At 40.8% G+C, this 16,458-nt stretch overlaps 1 protein-coding gene across 3 annotated transcripts in view; it reads left to right on the forward strand.

Annotated features, from left to right (window-relative positions):
• adamts18 (ADAM metallopeptidase with thrombospondin type 1 motif, 18) overlaps positions 1-16,204 on the forward strand; it is a 58,613-nt gene extending 42,409 nt beyond the window's left edge. For 2 of the 3 annotated variants that reach the window (XM_005447731.4, XM_019360991.2), the window contains 5 exons: positions 1,972-2,166; positions 3,944-4,014; positions 4,195-4,360; positions 5,751-5,949; positions 6,754-16,204. In XM_005447731.4, the coding sequence (XP_005447788.1) occupies positions 1,972-2,166; positions 3,944-4,014; positions 4,195-4,360; positions 5,751-5,949; positions 6,754-6,869 (747 nt within the window). In that variant the 3' untranslated portion in view covers positions 6,870-16,204. The remainder of the gene's footprint in view (positions 1-1,971; positions 2,167-3,943; positions 4,015-4,194; positions 4,361-5,750; positions 5,950-6,753) is intronic. The other variant, XM_025908024.1, reaches the window with a different exon arrangement.
• The last annotated feature ends 254 nt before the right edge of the window (positions 16,205-16,458 follow it).

Here is a 16,458-nt window from a genome sequence, read left to right on the forward strand (position 1 = left end):
GTTCCCCATAGGGTGGTCTGCAATAACTCTGCTGACCTTTCACCTAACAGTTAATCTAGTGCCATCAACAAATTCAATGTTAACACTTAGAAAATGTCAGTATGCAAACATGTTAAACTCAAGAATTAAACTGTTGTTGTCTCCATGGCATTAGACTGATCACATTTAGAACACAGTAGCACTGCACAGCTTCAGAGAGCTGTTAGCAAAACATTTAACCCCTTTTTCTACACATATTTTCAGGGAATTATACCAAGACGATCTGACATTTTATTTACTCCTGTGCATTTCCCACCATGAAAAAGGCTTTAGGTATTGTTTTTTAAATTTTGGTTAAAAAATGAGTTTATTTCACTCATAGGTGACAATACCCAGTCTCTGCCTACTCTATTGTCACTCTAAGTCATTATTTTTTTACTACCAGGGTTAGAGGTTATGAGGGATATCTGTCATAGCAAATTTATTTTCCTTAAGTGCAAGTAAAGCATCACCAGTGTGTGGTCAATGCACACTGGTATGTTTCTGCATGACAGAACCCTGTCTGTGTCTAGGAAGGTACACATTCACTCATACACTGAGTTTCCTTTTCAAGCTGTCAGTTGTTTCACTCAAGCTCAAACAAATGCTCTGCTGCCCTCTGTTGGATTTTTTTGCCTTTATTTAGATAGGTGGGTCCCATTAAGATTATTTCCCTATTTATAGGGAGTTCTGGATTTGTGGAACATGGTAGGAGATAAATTACACGATGAAATAGTCTATATGTATTACTAGTAAAGAAAGATCACTTGTCAGGAATATTAAAGTTTTTAAAAATTTAAGATTAAAATAAATTCTTACCCTTTTCTATATTTCAGCTACTGTCAAAATTAAATCATTTGTGCTGTTTCAATTTTTGGGTCTCACATATCTAATTAAGAACTAACTGTATCCATCTAGTAACATAGCACATCCTTAAATAACGAAACAGCTACATAAGGTGCAGTCAAATGACCTTTGAACTCTTTTATAAGCAATAAGTATGCATTCGCTGCACAGAACTGTGTTTTGTTTCTTTGCAAAGCATGTATTTGATTACATCGTTTAATGATCTGGCTAGTTGATGGATTTGGCCGGTTCCTCTTTATCTACAGTGCATCACATAATAGACTGAGCCTTTCAGTGCTCATATTCCTGTATACAATATTAATAGCCTGGCAGCACATCTGATACTTTATCAACTGTTCCAGGATGTTTAGCTGTTGTGACCTATGCAGTCCGGACATTCAGCTGCCATTCAGCCATCATTCTTCGGGACACTCAAATTGTGTGTTTGCACTATTTTGTAACACCAGCCTGAGTTCAGTTTGCGGTCAGGCAGAGACAAGGCCAGCGTCCCTGAAAAGATCAATCGGAGCTTTTAGTGACAAGAGGACAACTGGGATGTGTGTAGTTGTGAGTGTAGATGCTCAGATGTGTGTCTTTTCTCTAATAAATTAATGCGGTGTGTTCAGATAAACTGCCCTGATGGCTGTGCTCCTCAGTCCCAGTGGGGCAGTTCGACTCTGCTGTCCATCTCTCTGCAGTTCAAATGGAGTTTACAGAACCAATGTCTGCTGTTAGTGAGGACTTTGATGAGTTGGGGTCACATTCATCCCAGAGTTATTGGTTTATTGTGTTTAATGACAGGCCATAATGTGCTGCCATCAAACCAGTGACCTTCTGTTTGCTTATCCACCATGTGGTGAATTAGGAATGCATTAACAGTGTCTGTGCCAAGGATTTAACTGCTGTTAATATGGCCTAATGTTTAAATGTGATGGAAGCTGAAGGTTAAACCAATCATAAGACTGTAAGTTACAGTGTATGTGCATGCAAGTAATCTGTGTATGGCCATTAAACCTTTGCTTAGTGAATCATTAATATCCCAAGGATCATCTGTAGTTTTGACTTTTGCTCCACAATGACTTTTCCTTCCTACTTGTCCATGTTCAGTGCTCCAAGACCTGCGGCCGTGGCCTGAGGAAGCGGAGCGTGTTTTGCCGCAGCACCGATCCAGGGGCCAAAGCTGTGGTGGTGCCCGACAGCATGTGCAGACAGCACCACAGACCCAAAGCCCAAGAGACCTGCGTCCTGCGGCGCTGCCCTAAGAATGAGAGGCTTCAGTGGATCCCCACTCCTTGGGGAGAGGTAAGAAAAATGGACTTATGAAACTCAAGAAAAGTGGAAGTGAACTGAATTTTGAGTTCAGATCCGCAGCGAGGCATTTCTATTTGTGGGTCAGTTTGTTGCTTATTGGTGTGTCTGTCTCAGTACAGTGCAAAAGATGAAAAAGTAGTGTCCTGAAACTATATAAAACATCAGGAATAAACATTCTTTTTTTGATGTCGGACCCTCAGAATAAAGAATACAAAGCCCTCTTTCTAGCTTGCCCATTTTTCAAAAACACTTAACAATCATACAGGGAGAAATCTATCATAGAACAGAGAAAGCAGTTTCACAGCCAGCAGCCTCAATAGAGTAGAATGAAATGCAACATGTTTCATCTGGAACTATCATTACTGCTCTGCTTCATTTCCCCGCACTGCACTTGTTGAAAATAATACTGGCACAAACAAATTGAACTGGGAGTAGAGGAGGCAGGTTGGGGAAAATAAGTAACTCTATATATTTCACAAAACTGAACATCTGTCTAACTTTTTGTGACCTGTGGAAGATGCATTTGTGCAAAAAAACTACCAACAACCAAAATTAGGGAATTAAACAAACCGCAGTGTTTATAATTCTTTTCATTTCACACATTATTAATACATACTACCAGTGCGCAAATTACAGTAGGTGACCTAATTAATATTTTACGATCTGCTGTGGTGAGCGCAGCTGAAAGAACATGTTTGAATGTTGAGAGATGAAGAGCAAAACAATAATTATCTACACCTGAAGCCCTTTTTTGCATTCTTTTTAAAAATAGCAACGTTAACTTAATAATTGCAGCGAAAAAAAAAAATCTTGGCTGGGTTAGTGAGATACTCGAGCCTCTTGCACTTCACCCTGCTTCTCTGTGGCTGTGTGAGGGAGCTGCCTGAGTCCTGCTCACAGCCAAATAAGCTGAGAGCGAGAGAGAGAGAAAGCGAGTGAGAGCAAAAGGACAGAAGCAGTGTGACCACCAATGACAGCAAAACGAGTCTTATTTTTCAAAACCAAAAAACTTCAAGCTTCTCTTTTCTGCACATATTCTTCTCATCTATCTCCAACCTTTTTTTTTTCATCCTCCCTGTCGCTCTTCAAGCCTTCAGTGTACTGAACCTTGTAGGCCCTGAACCTTTTCTAGCCATTAACAGGATGTCTGCCTGGCATGTTCGAATTGCCCACCATAGCCTTAGGTAGTGCAGTTTTGGAAATGTATAACTATTAACGTTATAGATTTTTTCTGTTTGACTAATCTTTGTGTGCCATGATTTTATTTGCCCCATTAAAAGTACTTAGGTGTTAGTAAATATTTGTTTTGCTATACACTTGGAGCCATGAATATGAAAGATAGGTGGTTAATGGGGTCCCGTGCTTCTGAAATGGATAATGATTAGCAGCGGTTGGTACTTTGTGACGGATCAAATGTGTTGGCTCACTCGATATTAAAACTGAGAAATTTCACCGAGGTGAATTTGTGGAAGTCAGTTCAGATAGAATTTTTTTTCTGCATTTGTGCCAAAGATGGGCATATTTTTACCTGTTGTAGCACAAAGCCGGGCTGATAAAACACACAGGTGACACAAACTGTCTGCTCATCATATATAATGACTGAAAAATACACAGTAAAGCATATGGGTTTGGTTTTTTTTTTTTGCTCCTTAACTAAAACAGTAAATGAGCTTGCGGTGTCTGTAACTACAGGAACCATCCCATCACTTACAACCACTCACAGAGTTCATTTTCTAAAGCCGTCCCTCCTGCTTGCACTCTGTTTCAGTGCTCTAGGTCTTGTGGCTCAGGCATCCAGAAAAGAGAGCTTCACTGTGGGGAGAGAGACTCACAGGGAGGGTATGTGCCTTCAACTACACACTAAGACATCCCTCATACTTTAATAGATCTGCACAGATACTTGAGACCCCACTGTGCCATCTGTTTACTATCATCTGAGTCAGAATTTCAATGTTTTTCAAATGAGAAGCTCTGTAGGAACAGTCATTTTGAGCAGATAGCTGTCCTCTCGTTGCACAGGTATGTGGCGTTTACTATACGGAGGTGCAGGAATATAGCCAAACCTTTGGTGGATCTTCAGCAAGGATGCAACCGAGGTCCATGCCCAGAGCTCCCTCGGCTGGTCCCTGGAAGAACGACCTCAAGCGCTGTGGTCTTAGGCTGGTACGCCTCTCCCTGGCAGCAGGTAGATTTTCTTGTGCTTTGGTTAAGTGCTATCTACATCGAAAGACTTTTAAGGATACATGTGTGTTCAAGCTGAAAATCTCACAGTTTGAAGATTTTCTACCTTATATGACACAGTATGATTACAGCTTTGATGTGTTAAAGTTACACTGCTAAAAAGATAAAAAGGGTCACTTCATATCCAATTTGTTAAACATCGTGTCAGGAAATGTTACTTTATCTACCGTTAAATTTTATTCAGAATGACCCACGTTGCACTACTGCCTCTATGGGTCAGCTCACATCAGCAAGACATCCTGAGCCCTCGACTGTCAAACAGAGTTGGTCTTAGGTCAGTTTTCGCTTAAATTGGATTAAACACGGACGGCCATTGTAGGACTCTAATTGGTTGTGTCATGAGGCATGTGATACTGATGTAAAAACTATAAGAACTACTCAATACCTGATTTACTTCTTTTTGAACTATTCTGTCACAGTACTTGTCACAGTAAAGATTTATAAGTTGCACACATTGAAAGTGACAGATGATTGACTAGAGCAGCCTTTCAATGTTCACTCCTTGCCATGCAAATCACTGATATCAAGTGGATTGCTGGGTTTACCGAAATGGCCTAGTGGGCTTCAGATTGAACTTGCTTTAACTTGTGTCCACTCTAATATGAATGGGTTGGACACACCACTCTCGACTCGGGTTATATGTACACCAGCTCTAAAAATTGATTTATTTTCTATTTCACTGTCTCTGAATTGACATTTTTTCACTTTTGTTTAAGAGACTTTCTTCAGTCTGAGTCTTTTGCATAAAGAAGGAAAATTTATATCTTTGCAAAATCATTAATTGCTACTAATTGTCATAATACCACATTCAAGTGTCTTTCCCCCCCCAGAAAACTAAGTGGCAGACTATACAATGCAGGTGATGCAAGTTTACAGATGTAGCAGAGGTCTTAGCCAGAAGTGGAACTGTGGATATGTGGGATAAGCCAAAAGATGTAGAGTCTTTTGGGGTACGGTTGTGTCGACTATGTGTTACATCATCTATTATGCAAAACGTCTTAAGGGCAACCTCTTATAGTGCAGGTCTTATTCTGCTTGATCTCAAGCTTGTGATCCTTGTATGATTCCACCAGAGAAGATATCTCTTGACACCTGCTGCAGGGCAGGTACATGGTGTTAGGGTTGTTTGTTTTCTTCATCTGTTCTTTGTCTCTGCGTAGAGTTTTCCTCCGTTCTTTCCCCTCCCTCCCCTTATCCCTTTATTACAGCTGCTTTTCCTGTCTCAAACTTTTCCCCCTCTTATTTGTATGACTGTGCTTCCTCTTGTATCTCTTCTTCTCATTTGTTCCTTTTCTTTTTGGCTCACTGCCTCTTCTCTCCTGCCTTTGTCTCAGTGCTCTGTGTCCTGTGGCGGAGGAGTCCAGACTCGATCCATCCAGTGTCTTCGACAAGGTCGCCCCGCAGCTGGCTGCCTGCCACACCAGAGGCCTGTCACTTCTAGGGCATGCAACACACAATTCTGCCCGGCTGCTCCCCTGGCTCCAGCACATCGCTCTGGCAGCCGGGTCACAGCTGCTGGACCAACACTGAAAGGTATATTTCTCTGAGGGAGCAAAGAACAAATTTATTCAGCATCATTTAATGATGACCATATAATTACAGACATGGGTGGAGATTTACTATTGAGATTTCGTTCAAAGACTCGCAGCCCTAGACTAGCATTCAAAGAGTTATACTGTATCAAAGTAATATGGTAAACCATTTAGTTAGCATGCCAAAACACTGGTTTGTAACACACTTCACTTTGTAAGTATTTTGCATGTTAAGGAGCTGAACCATTTCTCACTGTTTGGGTGGCGGTGAGTCAGACAATAGAGCATTTGGACAAGTAATTGGAAGTTTGGTGGCGCAGTCCTCATTTCCTCCAGTTTAGGCGTTCTTGAGCAAAATAGTGAACTCCAAATTGCCCCTGATGCATCCATCAGAGTATGATTGTGTGCATGATAGTTAAAAAGTGCTTTAAGGCATAGAAGTGTTTGTAAATGGCTTGCAATAACAAGCGCTGTATAAGTATCAGTCCATTTATATTAGCAGGCCATCACACTAAAGTGTGTAACAGTTATTAACATCATTAAACAGTGGCCTATACGCAGCTTAAAACCAGCATGTTAGCATTGCCATTGGGAGCATATTAACATGCTGACATTAGCACTGTGTGTGTTGGTGTTCAAGTGATTAGTCACTCAGGCAATGAACTGAAAAACAAAAAAGTTTAGCAATAATTTAGTCAAATGTTTTCTGGTTTGCTACTTTCTTTGCTTTGTTTATTCTCATATCTTCAAGTTGTTTATGCTTATAATATGTATAATAGCATTGCTTTTTTTGTTTTCTCATCAGAAGAACACTGTGTGGATCACTTCAGCTGGTGCCACTTGGTCCCTCAGCACGGTGTCTGTAACCACAAGTTCTATGGAGAGCAGTGCTGCAAGTCCTGCTCCAGCAAGAAGCCATAGAGCTCTGACACCTCTGTGTCCACGGCCTCGAACAAAAGTGCTGCTACGGAGGCCATTCAGGGGCAAATACTCACTACACACAGGACTTTGCGCAGCAATGTGTTTTCTTCCTGGAGTACTTGACTAATGCATTTTGTATAGAAGTGAAAGAGTACATACACAGACTTTGTTCAAGAAGGCAACATGGCTGCTGATGCTCTTCTGCCAAAGTGGTGTCATCAGGTCAGTGCTCACATTGAAACTGGAAAGACAGTGAAATCCAAACTGAAGACTTGTTGTAAAATATATGTATCTTGATATTTTGTGGAGTATTTTCCTCTTGAAACCCCTGAAACTAGAAAGCCATCAGGACAACAGGAAAGAACAATAGTGTGATTAGTTTTATGTTGTACATTTAAAGGCATCTGGTTTCGTATGTCTTTGTTTAAGTTATTATGGGTCCTAATATATGATTTTACATTGTGTGAGATGTACAGTGGATCTGGGACATGTTATTTTTGTGTTTTGTGCCAGTCACCCTTGGATCCACATGATTCAGTTTTATATGGGGCGTTAGTAATCAGGTGAACTGCACTTCTCCTTCACATGATGTCCACTTGTCATGTTTACTACTCCTGAATCGCACCACGTCACATTCATATCAGTGCTATTTAAACATCCGTATCTGTGTACCTAAAACATGTTATTCAACTGCGTTGTAAGTGGTTGTATTTTTTTTTTTATCTCTGCTTTATTATTATGGTAAATAACTTCACCATCTATCTGTCTTTCTTTTCTTCACTGCATTCTCTCTATCGATTACAGCCACAATGAGGTGAATAATGAGCAAGGCTGTCTACAAGCCTGGGGGAGAGTAGAGGAGGGTGAAGAGGGAGAGAAGAGGATGATTGCTCGGTAAGCGTGGGTGCAGTCTAGATAGCAAGAGGTTTTGGTTATTGAGAGAGAGTAGTGTAGGTGTGTTCTCCACAGAAGTCTGGTCAAAATATAGAGATGTGGCAGGTGGAGCTTGAGATAAGAGATGATGCACTCGTGTTCATTTCTGTTTTGATTGGGGCACAAAACAACATAAAAACAACATATATGCAATAGTTTGGTTGAAAGGAATTTTGATGGCTCAAATTCTAAAGACAGACAGTAATATAAAAAAGAGTTACTGATTTATTGGCAAGCCAATATTAGCTATTGGCTGATCTCTCAGTATCAACATTTATAACAACAAATACAATTTTTTAAAAGAGATCAAGGAAGAAAAGCAAAAACACCCTTGAACCAATATGAAATCAGACGTAAACAAACCAATATGTTTCTTTAACTAAAAGAATCTACAAACATGATTGATCAATATATAAATAGTCTACAAACTCACCTATTATGCTATTTGATTTACCCCCTTAGGAAAACGACTAATAATTTGAGACTTCAGGTAATACTGCATTTATAGATGTATATAAATATACAGGATAAAAACGAAATTGTAGTGAGGCTAAAATTTTCTTCGTACATAAAGCTGTTGCCTGTAGTGACAAACCAATGAAGAAATGTGATGCATTTTAACTCCTTGTTTTTTTATATTTTCCCCCACATCTTTACAATTCACTTCCTCTTCTCTGATCAGTTTAAAAACTGTTATGCTCACTTTGCATAAGACCACATAAAAGAATTAGCAAGGTTAGCAGCTAACTGGTAAACACAGCAGACCGGTAGAGTAGTAAAAAGCAGCATATAATATTGTCATTTTAAAACCTGTCTTTTTTTATATTTAGGCAACTTGAAGTTAATGGAACAAATACACATGCAAAATGAAAGTAAATCAATGCGTCTTTACCTTTGGCAAAAAAAGGCTCTTAAAGTGCCTGACTATTAGCTAGTTGGTAATGGTGGCTGTCGATTTAAGTACAGAGTAGGCCATGTTCAGCTTATCAGAACAATGACTGCAAACAAAAACATTAAAGCAACCCTTAGATGTCATCACTAAAGAAAAATGTTTCCACACTAAATATGCTAATTTAATCATTTTTTGTTGTGAGAAAATTGATGAAGCAACTTTAAAGTTTGGCATTCGTGTTGTCTTGCATTCTATCCCCATGAGCACTGTGATTATTGCCCAGTTGGACACTTAATGCCCATTATTTGTCTGGCCACTCAGTGGGAATCTGCTTTCACTATTATTGGCCTCTTGGCAACTTCAGACATTTGATAACTTTTTGCCCCTCTCAAAACTTTCATAACTAGAAGCATGCTGAGATTTATGCTACTAAACAATGTTTTTCTTACAGTGATTATGCCACCCTTTCTCGCTCTGCGGGGTCTGCGATTGCTCTTTAATCAAACCGTCTGCATGAATCATGAAGCCTGGAGTCCTCACATCGTCTTGGCTGCATGCGGTTTACTGGCATGCTGTGAGCCAGACACTGCAAGCTGGGGCACATGCACATACACACAAATATGATGGCTAACATACACAAATTTAACTTGTTCACTGAGCATCAGGCTGACTGTGAAGTGTGTGGGTGAGAGCATGCTTTTGGAATTTGGGCGTGCATACCATTGTTACATGGTTTCCCAGCTGCATGCCTGCATTTGCTGCTTGGATTCATGCATTTACAAGTGTGTGCCTGTGTCTTAAAGGGCGAGTGTTTGTACAATACATATGTATGTCCTTACAAGCCAGCCTGTGATGTCTACATCGCAGTGGGGCAGCAATTTTACCGCTGAGCTGATGTGAGAATTTCTATATCTCCATCCTGCTTTCAGTTCCAGATGGGACTCAATTTCCTCTGCCCATATTGGTTCATAATGACATATTTTGATTATCTTAGCGTGGGGAGCCACATCAACCCTTGGCATTACTGCCGTGGAGAAATAAAGAGATTGAGACTCAAATAAAAATGCAGAAATGGAGGAGTAGCTCTTTATTTGGCATCCTCACTTGAATTTGGATTTGTGTTGGGTAATGTGCTTGAAACATCAAAACTTAAAATCTTCCCCAAAATATAAACAGATAATTCATCACTTTAATCAGACGAGTTTTTCTGATGCACTCAGAGCTTAAAGAAGTTTAGTGTATGCTGGATAAAAAGTGTTTGCAGAGAATTATATGGCAATATTCCTAAAAATGTTCTAATATCTGTCTACAGATACCGCAACTCAGTATTAATGGGTTTGACTAATTCCATCCTATAGGGGGTTGTTGATAATGCTAATTTCAGGAATTGACAATAATCAATCATTACTAGCCTGTCAATCAGTGCAATGGAACCAGATGTTGGCATTTTAGCAAAGGAGGACAAGTCTGCAAATTGTACACCATAAAAACACATTTTTATTTATAGTAAACTCTGATGACACATTGACTAACATGTCAGTGCCAGAAAATCTGGCAGCAGCAGTAACATCCTTTGATAAATCTGATGATCTCAGAAATATTAAATCTGGTTAACTTCAACCTGCTATGCTTCCATTAATGTGGCAGTTTGACTCTAAGGGTCATGGCAACTTTGTACCCTCCAGCTCTATCAGGGAAGTTAAGAAGCACAAAACAGCAGCAGCCAACCTGATGGGGATATCTATTACAGCCATCGGAATGACTACATTAAAGGGAAAACAGACAAACTTTAAGAATCCATTATTAGGCAAAAATTTCAATACCACATGATTTCTGACATTAAGCTGTACTTTGAGTTTAATGTTTAGCATTTTAGTATTGTTGCCCAATGCTTATAAGGATGCTGATGCTAGCATTTTGGGAGCACATCTGTGCCTTGCTAGAGCCTCAGTGAGCCACTAGCATGGCTGTGGCCTTGTTTAAAATTCATCACATCTGTTTTCATGTCTCCTGAAACAACCCGCCTCTATGAGAAACCTTGTCCAAAGAAAAAAAAGTGTACCTTTTTTGGAACCTGGTACACAATGAGCACACTACACGAAAGTAAATGCCTGCCTTGGTCTGTCAACTCCAAAATAGGCCTGTCTCTCTTAATACTTGAGCTACCCAGGCTGAATGATGCAGGTATTTTTTTCCTGTTTTCAGCATGCTCTTGAGGTCCCCCCCTTTTTTTCCAGTTGGCAAAGCACCAGTTGTTGTCGGTCCAGTTGTAAGTCAGGGTCGGCTGTTATTTTCAGCTTAGACATTCCTCCGCTAGCTAAGTGTCAGGCAGGCCGGCTAAGACCGTCGTTTGTGTGCTCTTGGCAGGCAGTGAACCCTGATAGGACCTCTCACAACTGACAGTCAGTCTAATCACATCTTAACAAAGTTCCATCTTAGCCTGTGTATGTGTGTCTGTGTATGTGTGTCTGTGTATGTGTGTCTGTGTGTGTGTGTGTGTGTAGGTGTGTGTGTGTGTGTGTGTGTGTGTGTGTGTGGACTGAGAGAAAGTGAGAGTGATCTCTCTTTCTTGCAGGGCTTACTCTGAGGGCAGGCTTCATAACAAGTGAAAGCTGTCATATTTCAACTCCACCTCTCCCATCAGTACCTCTGTATCAGACAGAGTTCACGAAGCACGTGCCCACACATACAAAAAGATAGCAGACACACACTCTTACCCCTTCCTTCATCCCACCATCCCCTCTCTCTCTCCCTCACACACACACACACACACACACACACGATGTGGCTGCCTGCACAGGGGAGCGCCTGGTATTTGCTGCAGGGTGATTGCAGGTGGATCATGGCATTGGCAGGGCTTTAGAGGTATGCAGTTGCGTGGGAGTCGCAGTGTGGGGCTCATTCGTTGCTGCCAGGCGTCTCCTCTAACGTTAAGAGATCTGCGAGGAGCAGATCTTGGTGATTAAGAGCTCAAAAGACGACTGGCAGCTCTGCGTCACGACAAGCCTTTGTGTCTCTGTCATGCTGGATGATTTAAGATTCGAGTAAAGACCTGTGTATATATGGCTCACGCCTAACTAAACCTCCTCAGCTCTGGCGAACCCTCACCCCCGATCCTTCCCCATCACATGCTCCCAGCCTGTCTCTCATTAGCCTTTTTTGCTATCCATCTCCATCTTTTTTTTTAAAACATTTTCTTCACCTCACCTCGCCTCACCTTACCTCCCTCTTCCTCTACCCCCTTCACTGTCTCACCTCTCACTTCTTTCATCTCATTACCCTTGCTTATGCTTTTGTAAACTCTGGAAAGTTTGTAGTGTTTGGCTTTTGGAGTGCCTAAATCACTTTATAATGCCACATGCTGTGTGTTTTCTCTCTGCAGTGGGAATCTGTCACAGCTGTTGTATATGCATGTCTCTAAATTCATTTTTAAATTAAAAGATCAGGAATCTTCCGGGGTGTTTAAATTTGTGAGAAAGCAAACAAACAAACAAAAAAACCCCAGAAGTGTCCCTTGACCCTTCTCGACTGAGAATCATCGATTACGCGAACATTTTGTTTTAAAAACATTGCACCATCCCTGTTTGTCATACTGCAGCAGAGGCAGCACTTATTCCCCTTGGCTGCTCAAGCACCACTTTTACAAAATATAGTCCACCTGTTCATTTGCTGATTACATGAATGCACTGATTTGCTAAGCATATTTCGAGCATTTTTTTACTCATCCCCCCCTAAGCGCATAGAACCTTGAATGTGGACATTTTCTTATTTATTTATTTTTTGTTTGTTTTTTTGCTCATACCAGCTTATTCTCGCTCTTGCTCTCTCTCTGGTGCATAAAGGTTTTCTGAGCATCCCTGCTCAGATCCATTGAGTAAAAAGCTTTTACTTAACGTATTTTCTCCTTGAGGCTATGAATATTATTGATCTGTGTGTTTGCTGCAACTCTCTCTCATCTATCTTCCTTTGAGCGGCCGGTTTCTCATCATTTTCCCCTGAAATGTAAGAATTGATTAGAATCCTTGGGGCCCTGTAGGCACCAGCTGCAGCCGTGCCCACCTGCCTAACCTCGTGACCTTGAGCAAACAGCATCCAAGTGGCTGGAAATGGACTGAGCTCCTTTTATTGTATCTTTGTCCTTTTCAGATTTATTCTTGTTGTGTTTTTATGTGAATTTATAAATATGGTGCTCTTCTACGTCATTCTGAAAGAAGCTCACATTTCTTCCGCTACCTCCTCTTCCCTGGAGACACACTGCTATACAGATTAAGTCATGTAGAGAACACCCACATGTATTCAAGTATAGCATGTTCACATGCTACACATTTTACTGTGTTTAATGAGCTGCTGGTGAAATCTATGCGCGCGATAACATTTCCTCAGTTCTTTGTCTGACCACTAGAGGGCAGTGCCCACTCAAAAATTCTGCAGTCTTTGAGTCTTTTTGTCCCTCCACGTTAAATGCAAATTGCAAACTATATAAACAAAAAACAACAACAACAGCAAAATAAATCACTTTCTCACACCTAGATGTTAGATGTATGCAAATAGACTCCCCTTTATTTCCTTACACTAAACAAAAGCAATGACTTCTCTGACCTCCAAGTTACAAAGTTAAACTCACCACTACTATATGCACATTCCCAAACTTCATTTCGACAGGCGTCATTTCAATATTTGTTCCTCAGACTGTCATATTTTATTGATGAACTGTGAGCTCAAGCTGGCCACGGGGAATACAATTCCACAACAGATATGTAAATTCCAACCTATCAATTTTTCAGACCTTTTGGTCGGCAATGCCAGCTAAATCTCTGAGGCCATCCTTCACTTTGCCCCTTGTGGATAAAAAGATGAATAGGCGAAAACAAGCCATGCTTGATTTTTAGACCACCAGTGATTTCCTAAACTAAATGAAGCACTCTCCGCACGTTGAGGGCAAAGCTGAATTATAAATAATCAGGGGGAAACGTCATCAGACGGAAAGAAACAAGGTCAGAACTATTACCAATTAACTGTTACTTTTTTGTGCAAGGCAAGCAACAAAAGTGTAAAGGAAGGAGGGTGAAGCGCTCTCCTTCACTGTGGAAAAACAGCCGGGGAGTGTGTGTTGTAGGTAATTGGCCAAGGTTACAAACCTCAATAAATCAAAGCCGTGCTAGTGCTTCAAACAAGGACAAAGCAATGGTCGCATTACAGCAGATACATTATTTTCTGACACATATTTCAGTTTCCAGCATCCTCGTACATGATTGTACTTCCCACGTACAGCAAGCCGCACTCCTCCTTACTTGACCTCTCACTTGATGTTCTTTTGTACTGAGTGGCACACGTAGAAGATAAAGAGCTTCCACATCAGGCTTGCCTTCAAGACTTTCATCTTAATGAGGCCTTCATGAGACTGAACAGATTGGTTTGAAAGTGAAAGAATGTCTGCTTGAACAAAACATCTTATTCGGTCGGAGATTTGCTTTAGTTGCTAGTTAGCTAAATGAAGAGAATACTCTGAATCATTCTGAGAGGGCAAATCCCATCACTGCAGGGTACGGTCGATCTCTGGCAGCTCCAATTGGTGTAATGGATCAGACAAAGTTGATAAAATGCTAAAAGTTGAGCTACAAAAAAGTAATTTGATGCTGTATTTTACTCTACAGCTGCACCTTTTGTAGAGGTGTTTGGGGAGCTGGTTTGCCTTTCAAATCAAGAAAAGCTTCAAAATCAACAGAAAGCTTCAAAAATTGCTCTAAAAAGGTGCCAGAACAATCTGTGTGCAGTGCAGTGTATACTAAAGCTGGCATCTTTAAATCAGTGAAAAGGAAAGCACTGACGGACGTACTTTGTGACGTCTTGAATAGCAAGTAGAACCAATTTACAGCTGTTAACCCTGCATGTGTGCGTATCTGAGCACAAGATCCTCTCGCTGTGTGCATGTGTGTGCAGACAACAAAGTTGCACGGGAATAAATCATAACTTTTTCTAAGACAATAGTGACAATTCCAAGTAAATCTCAGCCCGCTGAAGCGTCTGTCGCTGTCAAGCGCTGCTCTGAAATGGAGAGGTTTTTCTATATATACAGACAGAGAGGGAGAGAGAATGAGAGAGACAGACAGAGATGGAGTGAGAGAGAGGAGTCTGACAGATTTCAGTGACACTGTGCCTCACAGCCACTTCCTCAGTGCTTTTTACCCACTGCCTCTAGTGAAGCATACACATGAAAGTGAAGAAGGCATCGCATGCATCCAAAACGGCGAACGGCACCATTAAAGATACAAAACAACTGTCACCTGAAGCCAGAGTCAGTGCATTTGACGTTTTTTCACATTACCATCAGCAGTTTGTTTAGACTGAACTTAAACTGTGGGGATATTACAAACAAACCAAAAAAAACCTGACACACATCCATGCAACTGTAATATCAGCACAATAAATAAATCCCATTTTACAAATGATTTCCTCTATTAGACGCAGCACTTGTAGCAGCCTGGAGTATATACCCCCACCTCTCTTTTGTTCTCTCCGGAGTTGTATAAACCTCTGTCGACAGCAATCACATCCGCAATAGATACAAATCCAAATGAAACAAATCAATCTAACTGCCTGCCCCTCTTCCTCTTCCCTCTAGCTTCTCCCCCACTTGCCTCCCACCAGCAGAGAAAACTGTGCCCATAAACGTGGAGCTCAGATTGGAAAGTTTGTTTCCATTTGGGTAGGGTTTCCTTCGCAGAGCGCTGGAGTAGAGAAACAATGAGAAGTGGGCAGGTGTGTCTGGCTGTGCTGGCGAGGTTTGGTTTCATTGTTACCTTTGCTGTACCTCGGCTAATCATCTAACACAGTGGTTGGTCCAGCCGGCAGGAGACTCAAATACCTCTGCCCTCCCCGGGTTGGCCTCAATTAGTGGGGAATTAAAGTCCTGCTTCATGGATAGGATTCATGGGGGACACTGCTCCTTAATTACAGCAGCTCTCCATGTACTGCTGGGGACTGATTGCAAGGCAAGACAACACCCAACCCAGCACCCACCCAGCCCTATTTGGGGGTGTCTGGAATACTGCTTTGTTGAAATCAGCAGGCAGATGCAGATTAGTTACTCAGCTAATACAATGGTTCAGATCTACAAGTGTCACTGTAATTTCTTCACTTTCCTTCCCTGCTGTCTACAACAAGTCCATGGAGTCTTTCTTTTTTCTTTTTTCCTTGTTTTTACCCAGAAATAATCAACAGCAGCGATGTGAAAAATGTTGCTTTGAGCGCTTGTTTTGCTACAGTTTATACAGGCCTTGTAATAAAAAGTTGAAATACTTTTTGTATTTTTTCTGCTCATTACAAATAGTTTTTCCATTGGCGACTAAGTTGATTTAAAGTAGAGTTATTATGCTCATTTTCAGCTCTGTAGTTTTATGGGTCTCTGCATGCCTCACATATTTATTTATTTACTGATGCAGTTCCTCAGTTTATTCACTACCAGAAAAAAAAAAAAAACTATAACAAACAAACAAACAAGAAAAAAAACTTGCTTTTGACTTACTTTGGAATGGCCATTTCTCAAATCCATAAATGTTCAAGCTGGAAATTAAACAGCAATACAAGAATACACAGCATAGACTCTGCAGCAGCAAAGTTTACAACAGGAAGTCTCTGTGATCTGCTTTCAATCACAAGCTGAACAATAAATTGTCTATTAATATGTCCTATTTAATGTAAAATACCAGCTGAAGATGAACACCTTTGCCATCACGAAATAAAGAAGGCAGCTGTCTGAGGGTT

Source organism: Oreochromis niloticus, linkage group LG1 (genome assembly GCF_001858045.2).
Source record: "Oreochromis niloticus isolate F11D_XX linkage group LG1, O_niloticus_UMD_NMBU, whole genome shotgun sequence".
Classification (NCBI taxonomy): domain Eukaryota; kingdom Metazoa; phylum Chordata; class Actinopteri; order Cichliformes; family Cichlidae; genus Oreochromis; species Oreochromis niloticus.